The 11434-nt window shown below is 42.3% G+C and overlaps 1 protein-coding gene and 1 long non-coding RNA gene across 2 annotated transcripts in view; one reads left to right on the top strand and one right to left on the bottom strand.

The window, feature by feature from the left end:
* Positions 1-998: 998 nt before the first annotated feature.
* LOC103242034 (uncharacterized) lies at positions 999-3603 on the bottom strand. The gene is made up of 2 exons (XR_012095561.1): positions 3423-3603; positions 999-1266 (listed from the first exon to the last, which is right to left on the bottom strand). It is a non-coding gene; the product is annotated as an uncharacterized lncRNA (long non-coding RNA).
* Positions 3604-3726: 123 nt separating this feature from the next.
* Positions 3727-11434, top strand: part of TIPARP (TCDD inducible poly(ADP-ribose) polymerase) — a 30474-nt gene continuing 22766 nt past the window's right edge. The window contains exons 1-2 of the mRNA XM_008008616.3: positions 3727-3941; positions 6781-7738. Of these exons, the coding sequence (XP_008006807.1) occupies positions 6822-7738 (917 nt within the window). The 5' untranslated portion in view covers positions 3727-3941; positions 6781-6821. The remainder of the gene's footprint in view (positions 3942-6780; positions 7739-11434) is intronic.

Here is an 11434-nt window from a genome sequence, read left to right as displayed (position 1 = left end):
AGGTTGCAGTGAGTCAAGTTACGCCACTGCACTCCAGCCTAGGGGACGGAGCAAGATCCTGTCTCAAAAAAAAGAAATTAAAAAAATAAAGGCAATTAAATAGCTTATTAAATATCTTAGAGTCACATATAAAAAGTATACACATGTATATGCCATGTATACATATATATTGCATCTACATATGTATCTTTTGTAGTTTTGAAGAGTGCTCAGGGAGGAACCACATCTTATTCATCTATGTGTACTTATAATATTTAGTCCAGTTACTGGAATGTAGTAGATATGCAGTGAATAAGTTATGAAAAAAAGTGAATTGACATGTGCAATGAGAATGAACTAGATAAGCAAAAAATATAATTACTTGGAACATTAAACAGCTATTTGTTTAAAAGACAATATTAACATGGAAAGCTGTTTATGACATAATGTTAGGTAAAATATAGAAAAATACCTTGAATAAATAAGACAGATCATAACTATATGAAAGTGTTAAAATGAGATTTAGAGACAGGGTTTTGTTCTGTTACCCAGGCTGGAGTACAATGGTGTGACCATAGCTCACTGCAGCCTTGACCTCTAGGGCTCAAGCAATCCCCCTTCCTCAGCTTCTAAGTAGCAGGGACTAGAGGTGCATGCCACCGTGCCCAGCTAATAAAAATTTTTTTCCATAGAGATGGGGGTCTTACCATGTTGGCCAGGCTGCTCTGAAACTCCTGTCCTCAACTGATCCTCCCGCCTTAGCTTCCCAAAGTGCTGCGATTACAGGCATGAGCCACTGCGTGGCCAAAATGAGACTTTAAAAGGTTCAACTATGGGCATTATTTCTTCTACTTCCTGTTTTTCTTTAATTAACATGTTTCTTAATCTTACAATAATTTGGTATATTTACAGAATTATCAGGAAATGTTTCAGGAGTTGTATTTGTGACAGTTCTTCTATTTCTGACATACCAACTCCCATTACTATCTAACTGGCAGACCCTAGAAGACGACTAGTTAGGAGACATGATAGTTTATTAGCTAAGAATGTGTTCATCTATACAGAACAGGTAAGTTTAATAAAATTGGGATTTACTTTTTAAACATATTAAGTCTAGAGGCAGCCAGTCTAGGATGACTACAGCAGTTTCAAGATGTTATGAGTGACCCAGTTTCCTTCTATCTTTCTGCCCCAGCATCCTTAGTTTGTTGCTTCCATCTTTATACTTTCCACATCATATTCACCTTCATTTTTGTCATGAAACTCCATCTCCATCCTGTTATTATTCTAGAAGAAAGAACAAAAGGAAGAAATTCAAGGGGTGACTCTGTATTAGGAAAGGAAATGCTTTTCTAGAAATCTCAAGCATGTGTCTAGAAGTGTATCCCACAGCCATCCATAACTGCAAGGGATCTAGGGAAATGAATTTTTCAGGTAGGCACATTGTCATCCCTCCTTCAAAAAAAGATGGGCCACATCCAAGGTAGAGATTGTAGAGGATACCTTTTCTGGAGCAGTAAAACTTCAGCAGTCTGAGGAGCCTAAATCCAAGATTTTGAGTTCAGAATTTGGTGCCATTTTTCCCTTTGAGGCAACTAACATTCAGAAAGCAGTAGTGGAGAGAGGCTGAGAAACTAGCCAGAGTTTTCAACTGCCTCAAGGGGAGTGGGTGTGGGATTGGGCAGGTAAAAATTTTGAGTTCAGGACCTAAGGAGAAAAGATTTTAAGTTGGAACTGGGTTATACCCTGGAAGTAACTTTTAATTATTCTCCGATTGGATTAAGGTGGTCTGTCCCTAATCTAAATGACTGCCAATATGTCACACCTCCCAATATTCACAATCTTGTGTAGTTCCTTCCCACACTGATGCTGAGCTTGGCCATGTGACTTGCTTTGGCCAGTGACACATTAGAAGGCATGATAAAAGTAAAGGCTTGCACATTGAGGCTTGTCTTTTTGGAATGTCCCCTCTTGCAATCCTAAGATTATGATGCTGTGAGGAAGCCTAAATTAGCCATATGGAGAAGCCATGTAGAGAAAAACAAGGTATATAGCTAACAGACTTCTTTCTGTTCCAGCATCCTTAGCTTGTGGCTTCCATCTCCATATTTTCCACATCATGTTCACATTCATTTTTGTCATGAAACTCCATCTCCATCCTCAAGTCCCAAGACTTATGACCCTAGTTAAGCCATTCCAGCCAGGCCCCATTATGCCCACACTAATTGAAGCCCCAGACATCATGGAGCAGAAATGAACCACCTGTACTATGTCCTGACTGAATTCCTGTGCCAGAGAATTCAGAATCATGAGCAAATAAAAGAGCCATTGTTTTAAGTCATTATATTTTGGGGGTAGTTTGAACACAGCAGTAAATAACTGAAGTACTACTAAAAGCATAACGAATGTATAACAACCTAATTGTTAGAAGGGAGTGGAATTAAAAATAATCTACAAGAAGGCACAAAAGGACAGAAAAGAAACAGAACAAACGAGAAAAATAGAAAGCCAAGAGTAATATGGTAAATTCAAATATGAGCTTCTAGGCAATTCTATGTATGAGTAGACACAGACCAAGGTCTGTCTCAGTAAGATTTTAAATGTAAAGTTTTTCATCTTTTACCTATTATCCTCTGAATTCCGCCCATATCATTCTCACCTTAGTTTAATGGCCCTGCCTTGACGCAATTTGAAATAAGCTGCTGAGGAGATAACACCCTTAATCTATTCATTGCTGGTGTGCTTACCCAGTCTCGTTTAGAACAGTTTAATAAAGGCTTAGAATCATAAAGTCTATGATTATTACCTTTTAGCTCCTAGATTTTACTAACTTCCATGTCTGGAATTACCAGCACTTTTGTTTTTTCGTACATACGGATTATATGAACTAAATGTATTGTTTTTTCCTTCACTACTGAAAATCTATTCAATATATGGAGTTACACTTTAAAGTATTTTACAGCCCAGAAAATATGGCCATTCCGTATGTGCTGTGTATTTCAGAGGTGCTCTGCAAGCTCCAGGAGGACAGGCATGAAGTCCAGGCTACATGATTGGTACGTAATAGACGCTCTGAGAGACATTTGCTGAATGAATAAATTAGTCACTACAGCGTTTGTGAGCTTTAAAACACAAGTAAATGAGTTTCTATCATCAAAACCTCAGAGCTAGGTTCCCCTTCTGCAAGGTGGCGTACAAGGCCCACGAAACAGTCGGCCACCGCAGGTGCGCAGCCCGTCCGGCCTGTCCGGCGCGGGGCAGGCGACCTCGTCTGGTGGCAGTGGCGGAGGCAGCCGTTTGCTTCCTCATAGGGTGCGTCGACATCAGGGGCTGGAGGCGTCTGGGGAGCAGGCAAATAAACAAAGCCAACCGCACCGAAACGGGTCGTTCCGTTTCACATCCTCCCTCGGGTGCCTGGGTCACCTCGGAACAAAGTGACCCACCATCTGTCCGCAGGCAGGTGGAGCCCGTCCCACGCGGCGTACGCCTTCCTTTCTCACAGCCGCGTGGAGACGCGGACCCGCGGGGACACCCCCGGCGCGAGAAAGGACACGCCCCCTCGCGGCACAAGTCCACGGCACACAACCCGCGCGCCTCCCCTCGAACGAACGCGCACGCGCGCGCAGGGGGCGGGTCTTCTTCTCGGCACCCACTGAGCGCCCGGCCTCCTCACCCCACCCCACCGCGCTCCGGCCGCCCAGGCTCCGCCTCCGCGACGGGCCGTCGGGAGGAGGCGACCGGAAGCCACTTAAAGCAGAGATCGAGGTGACAGGCGAGCTGGCTGGACTCGGAGCGCGATCGAGGCTTTCTGCGTTCGCGGCGGCGGAATGGCCCGTGCGCGACTGGCCGCGTCGCCGCTCTGTGGTCCCTAGACGCCGGCTCCCGCCTTCGGCGCTGACCTCCGGCGCGGACACTGCTTTCGACTCGGCTCCTGTCGTCCGTTCTCTCAGGGTCCCTTTCAGGTAAAGGGCTTCGGGAGGGCACTGAGGGGCTGAGGGACCCTAGCGGGGAGTGCGAGCGCCGGCCTCGCGGCTCTGGCCCCGCGCCGGCAGTGTGCCGGGCTCTTGCGGATCGGGTGATTGATTTTGAGACTGCCCTTTGTACCGAATTCACTCGGGTCCCGTCAGCATCAAGATGGAATTGGTTACACTTCTTAGGCACTTAGAGCCTCTGGCAGGTGTATACATCAGACCGAGGCGCCGAAGGATTTAGTTGGGGTCGCCGGCGCCTGCCCCTTCCCCGTTGGTCAGGGTAGGGGCGCGTCTATGCGGCCTCCCCCGCGGGCCGACCCCGGGTGCTCTGAGGCGCCGAGGAGCCCTTCCCAGACCCGGGGGAGGGCACGGCGGCTGCGGGAGTCTTCCGGCTACCCCGCGTTTCGGGCTGCAGCCCAGAAGTTTGGAAGCTGTTTCCACGTTAACTTTGAGAGCGCGCAAGTCTTCGTCTTCCTCCCTGCCGCCGCGGGAAGCGCCCGCCGCGTTTCCCCGGCGCTTCGCGGCTCAGTTCTGCGAGCCCCCGAGACCCGCTGGACGCTCTTCGGGAGGTGGGCTGAGGGGATAAAAAAGAATTAAAGGCAGAAGGCGCTGCGAATGGCCTCTTGGATATAGGGAGGCCGGGGCGGGTCGTTGGTCCGAAGGAGGCTGGACAGGGGTTGGGGGGCGCCCAGGCGCCTGCTGAGGGGAAGGCGGGGGCGGGGACGCCCGGGAACACCCGGAATTGCAGAGCCGGGCGGCGCCTCAGCGGCGCTGCGCGGAGTTGGCGCGGCCCGGGACCAGGAGCTGAGCAAACCGCCGCGGCCGGCAGGAGGCGTCGCTCGGACCCGGGCTCGGCGCCGGGGTGTCGCGCGGCGGCGGGCTGGCAGGCTTTGGAGCGGCGGTTTCTTCGGAAAGTGCATTCGGCCGGGAGTGCTGGAGAACCCCGGCGTCACGAGGTGAGGGGTGTCGCGGGGTGTCACGGTGTGTCGCCTGCCGCTGGAGACCGGAGGATGTGTCCTTCGCATCTTTATTTTTCTGTTATGAAAACTAATTGAGGAACTAGGTTCTAGTGGCTTTCCCCCTCCAGCCACTCCTCCAGTTCTCTGCTGCTTCCTCCCAGTTTTGTTTCCGAGTTTGATGAAGGGCAATAATAGGAAAAGTTGCGCGCGCGCTTGCGTGTGTACTTGCAGACACACATATAAATAAAATCGATTTAGTGTCTCTTTTACCTTGATTGGGTTTGATAGGAGTGGTTAGAGTGTGTGCGCGTGGGGAAAGCGCAGTCCGGTTTGGTATGGTGGAGAGGGAATACCACAATCTGTGCCAATTGTGCCTTGAGGCAATAGCACCAAATGATGAATAATAACGCCTGGCTTGGCGGCTTTCCAGTTGATTTATGTCTCATGTCAGATCCCTTCTTCTTCGTGAAGCTTTCCCTAACAATGCCAGCTCACAGTGAACTCTCCTTTTTCTGCCTTTTCCTTTTGTACTTATGTACATTTAACACTTTGTTATAAACTGTGCTTTGTATTTTACTTTTCTGAATGTGATGGACTTCTTACACATAGATTTATGACTCTCTCCAATTAGATTTTTAATATTCACTTTTGGGGACACTCAGTTTTATCTTTTGTTGTTGACCCACAAACACCAAAGAACTAAGCATTTGATATGTGCTTTTCTTAAGTAATTCAGCCGACAAAATTATGTGGAACACCAGCTGTGTGCATTGTGGTAGCTAGGCACTTTACTGGGCACCTAGGATGCATATTTGATTAAGTCATGGGACCTTGCGTCACAGATCTCTTTCAGTTTATTGGACAAGAGAGAAGAGGATTAATTGCTCATCACCATTCCTTTCTCACCTGGCACAATCTCAGTAAATGTTTTCAAATTTCAGTTTTTTTCAAGGGGTCTGATTCTTGGAAGAAAGGACTTTTTTTGTCTCTTTCAGTAGTTGATTAGGAATCTGAAATTTGGTGCGTGTTTTATATTGTTGTTTTATTTTTCTATAATATGCCTTCATTTGCCCTTTAAAAATGTATATATGTAACTTTTCTAAGGACGAGAACTAGGAGGCTTTTTCTGTGTTACCAAGTTGTGCTTGTCTTCTGACATAGTGTGCAGTGGTTGTTGCTGATGGGGCTTCGTTACTAAACACACCCTTATATTCCATCAGCAATGGTAATGTTTTTGGGGGTTGCAAAAGTAGACTCAACATTCTTGGATAGTTTATTAGAGCTTTCTGAATATAGAAATGCTTAACAAACTCCTGGCTTTCTCCCATATAGTATTTCAGTTGAGAGCCCCTGTTTCTTGTGTATATTCTTATACCCTTAAATTCACTCACAGTTTAAGTTTGAAGTTTATCTTTCATTTGATGAACTTTTAAACTTTTTGTCAACTCATGAGATAGGTGATACATCAACAACTATGAAGAGAACCGCAAAGCTGAGGGGAAGTGTGGTTTCCCTGCTGTCATCATCTAGACACAGTTATTTCTACCTCCCATTTCCCACCCCACTCTAGCCTTATAGTAAAAATTCATAACCTGGCAGAATTTCAAACTCTTGTGTATTCAGCCCACAAATGCATGCCAATGGCCTATTGAAAGACTCTTCTACTTTTACCTGCTGTGTGCTTTTGGATAGCCTTGAGTGCTTTGGAGCCTTAATTTCTCAATAAAATTTAACATTGACCTGTAAAAACTAAATATAGTATAACAGGAATGGTTTCAGGGAATTAGGACAAAAACAAAACATTTTAGTGAATGAATGAAATCCAGTTGCTGTCAGTTTGTAAATGATCATCTTCCTTCCTTTCCTCGTAGAATTTTTAGACTCTGAGGAGCAGTTGGAACTAATCCACATCATGGAAATGGAAACCACCGAACCTGAGCCAGACTGTGTAGTGCAGCCTCCCTCTCCTCCTGATAACTTTTCATGCCAAATGAGACTCTCTGAGAAGATCACTCCATTGAAGACTTGTTTTAAGAAAAAGGATCAGAAAAGATTGGGAACTGGAACCCTGAGGTCTCTGAGGCCAATATTAAACACTCTTCTAGAATCTGGCTCGCTTGATGGGGTTTTTAGATCTAGGAACCAGAGTACAGATGAGAACAGCTTACATGAACCTATGATGAAGAAAGCCATGGAAATCAATTCATCATGCCCACCAGCAGAAAATAATATGTCTGTTCTGATACCTGATAGGACAAATGTTGGGGACCAGATACCGGAAGCCCATCCTTCCACTGAAACTCCAGAACAAGTGGTTCCAATCCAAGATCACAGCTTTCCATCAGAAACCCTCAGTGGGACGGTGGCAGATTCTACAGCAGGTCACTTCCAGACTGATCTCTTGCACCCAGTTTCAAGTGATGTTCCTACTAGTCCTGACTGCTTAGACAAAGTCATAGATTATGTTCCAGGCATTTTCCAAGAAAACAGTTTTACAATCCAATACATTTTGGACACCAGTGATAAACTGAGTACTGAGCTCTTCCAGGACAAAAGTGAAGAGGCTTCACTTGACCTCGTGTTTGAGCTGGTGAACCAATTGCAGTACCACACTCACCAAGAGAACGGAATTGAAATTTGCATGGACTTTCTGCAAGGCACTTGTATTTATGGCAGGGATTGTTTGAAGCACCACACCGTCTTGCCATATCATTGGCAGATCAAAAGGACAACTACTCAAAAGTGGCAGAGTGTATTCAATGATTCTCAGGAGCACTTGGAAAGATTTTACTGTAACCCAGAAAATGATAGAATGAGAATGAAGTATGGGTATGTATTTATAACAATGTGTAGAACTGTTGTTAAATGCTATAGAGAAGGTAAAGAAGCCTAAAAGCTTAGTAGGGTGGTTTCTTTCAGTAGTAACAGGTTTTCTTTTTTTCCACTATTATTCTTTTGACTATGCTATCCTGATTTTTCATGGTGGGTGAATGCAGGCTATTAACTCAACCAGACAATGAAGGTTTTATGATTTGAACAATTCATATGTCACTCAGTTCAACGTGCGTGTGACTGAGAAGTTGCACATACATTAAATATTGTGAATTAAATACTGTTTTAATCACCCAAGAAAAGCTGGCTTTTGAAAGAAAGTCCGGTGAATCTTACTATAACATAAATAATGAACACCTAATTTGTTTAATTTTAAAGCTCTGCACATTGAGTAGCTGTTATTTTTTAAAGAAGAATAGTATTGTCAGAGATGTTTGTGGCCCTCTTCATTTCGAATGGTATAAACATCTTTTCTGTGAGTGATTCAGAAGTTCTTCCCATACTTCTGGATCTTTTTATTAGTTTCCTTGGAGCTTTTCTCCATTAAGTTTATATTATAGATAAAATAAATTATTCCAGAATTTAGGATACTTTTTTTTTAACTTGGAGGAGTCCTTTAACAATCAGTGAAGGGATGAATTTATGTTAAGGTATGTTTATTACTCAAACAATTATCCTTGAGTTTTGGTATGCAAGATGTGTATATACACATAACTCAGTTCTTTTAGTATGGATGTCTAAGCAGCATTCACTGCAGGGAACTGGTATTTCTACATCTGAATTCTTCTTTAAAATTTAAAATGAAGAAAATGATAGTTGCCTGATGTAAAGTTGCTTGTGCAAAAATGGCTATATAATAAGCATTAATCTTTGCATCTCTAAGTTATTTCTCCTGTAGCATAGAAGGAGCTAAAGTGTGTGGTGTTAATAGCTATTTGTGTATGACCAAGAGTAAGGATTAAAATTAAAAGGGAGAGGAGAGCACTTCTGTCCATGCTGCCTGATTGGGGAGGCCATGAGGGCAACCTAACAGCTTCATAGCTAATGAATGGCCTGGTATAGTACTGAGATGCATGACCCATATTGAGGTGGGGAGAGGGGAGTGGAAATACACTGAATATACCATCCCAGAAGTCCAGGAGAAAACACTTCCTTAAGAGTCATCTTTGTTCACAGATATGTTGGTTTACACTACCCATGTATTTAGAGAGTCAGCAAATGGTGGCAGTAAACCATTTCCAAGTTGTCTGATTCTGATAGTTTTCATGTCAACCTTCTGAATTCTGACTGGTGCGAGAGCTTGTTCACATTACAGAAACTTGGTCTTTTTTTTTTTTTTTTTTTTTTTTTTCTTCATTTATCTCGTTCCCTTCAGTAATGGGTAAATGGTTGTCTTTTAATAATTTTAATATTTCAGTTATATAGTACAGAAATCCATGTGTCTTTTTAGCAACTTAATTATCATGAGACTTGAACTTTGCATTTTGTGTTTCAAAAGGGAAGTGTGGAACAAGAAGAAACAGTGTAAAGCCCAAATTCAAAAGTATTACATAGAAGACCCTATGAGATAAAAGTAAGGTCATATCAAGAGTATAGTTTTCCTGACTGTAAATGTATTATCTTGATAATGTATTACATTCAAGATTCCACCTTGCTTCTGTAGTGAATATCTTATAATACAGCTAAGTACTTTTAACTTACTTTTTCAAACCAGCATTGGAAGAGAAAAATGTTTTTCCATTTTATCTTAAAAATATTTTTAATAAGGTATTTTCCAAAGTCTCTGTTGCCCATGAGCTAGCAATTCTAATTGCTATGTCAAGGGTAATTAATTTTGTATATTCTCAAAGCCACTCTAATCCTTCTATCTCCAGATTGCAAAACTCTGCAGAACAGTGGCTCCCACTTCACTCTCATGAAGCAAATTTCCAGTCTGCTGAGTACTTCAGCATCTTGGTACATTAAGTTTCTATCTGTTTGAATTGATCAGGAAGAAACTAGCAGGATTATTGGCCAACACATGACATTCTGTTACCATGAGAACAAGGCAAGACAATCATTTTGATCCTAGAAAATCCAGGAATTCTTAGGTCAGGAGCATATGGGTATTTTTTATCCTTTGGTAAGATTATTTTGCTTAAGAATAGACATAGATATAGGCCCATAAGCATGCATTATTGTATTATGAGGTAGTTGCAATGGGTGCTTGATTTCCAAATCAGTTTTAATGAAGTAAACTAATGTTTATCTGACACTTGGGAAAAGAAAAGTATAAGTGAATTATTATAATTATCATTGCTCCTACTACATTGTTAGTGGTAATAAGTGGTCCTATCCTGGGAAAATAACAAAAAGTGTTAACTGTTAAATTACTAGTGAAGTGAAGTTCTCTGAAGATTACAGGAAGAAATGTTGTAATATAGTAGATAGCTAAGTGTCAAAAATTAGGCTTTTGGGAAGTTGACCTGTGGTCATTGCAACCTGGTTTTCCTTGTATTCTAAAGCGATGTTGTGTTTCCTGGCAACAAGATGCAGATAACGGCATGTTGAGCCTTGCTGAGAGATTCACAAACAAGCTGAAGCAGCCCAGGTTCACATGGTTACCACATTATTTGGCTAAAGCTATTAATCTCTGTGGTCAGGCCTGTAAAGCTGGTCTATCTGTGCAGATTGCACATAACCAGGAAGTGTGTGTTCAGCTGTGTATATGTCCAAGTTGGAACCAGCAGTCTTTGGATTCAGAAATAATGAATAATGAATGGCAGTTGTTTATCCCACTGTTTTCAGTAGTTTATATGGTTTGGTAAATCATTATATTCTGTATCCATAACATATTCATTGTGTGATACTTGGGGAAAGTTCATAGTTCTGGGTCTCTAGCAGAGATGAAAGTTCATAGTTTCAAACTGTACAGATAAAAATCTTTTTATTTAGCTTTGCAAATGTATTGGATTTAATACCTAAATCTAAATTAGATGTATAGTGTTCATTTTATTCTCAGGAATGAAATTGGAAAGGAAGTTGAACTAGATAAATTCACAGGACCTTTCCAACTTTTTAGTCAAGATGCTTAGATACTAAAAGCACATTAAGAAAGGATTTCAATAATACATACTTATTTATTCCTTGTAATGAAATTATGATGTAATCCCACTTTGCTTTCTCATTCTGCTTTTGCACATCTACAAACGTTCATTGCCAACATCAACTGCGTACTAGTGTGTATGAACTTCCCAGATATAGATGCTGAGGCTTCTTTTTTGCACACGAGATGAGCTTTGGAGAATTTCCAAATTCCAAATATACAGTTGAGAAACAACATTGAGTGTTGTATTTTAGATTAAGAAAGCACAGTCTCGAACAGTGTAGGCACTCATCCTTAGTAGACGATGACATTGGATGGCAGAATTAAGCAGTTTTAAAAGAGCCTTGCACACTGTGGAGTACTGTTGTGGATAATTGAAAATATGGAGGTTGTGCAAATCTCTCTTTAGCAAACAAGATCACCACTAGTTTCATATTACATTCATTTTAAATTGAGCCAGAACAATTTTCTAGTTATTTCCACCTATCAAGAAGGGACACACTGCAAACCTTATTTTGGAGGCTACCTGCAGGTGCACATATGACCAGTGATTATTTCTAATTCTGAATTTATTGAAAGAGAGTGGAGGTGAAGAGGAAGAGGAAAGT

This window comes from Chlorocebus sabaeus, chromosome 15, assembly GCF_047675955.1.
Source record: "Chlorocebus sabaeus isolate Y175 chromosome 15, mChlSab1.0.hap1, whole genome shotgun sequence".
NCBI lineage: Eukaryota > Metazoa > Chordata > Mammalia > Primates > Cercopithecidae > Chlorocebus > Chlorocebus sabaeus.
The sequence above is the reverse complement of the archived record's forward strand: the minus strand, read 5'-3'. Positions and strand labels throughout refer to the sequence as shown.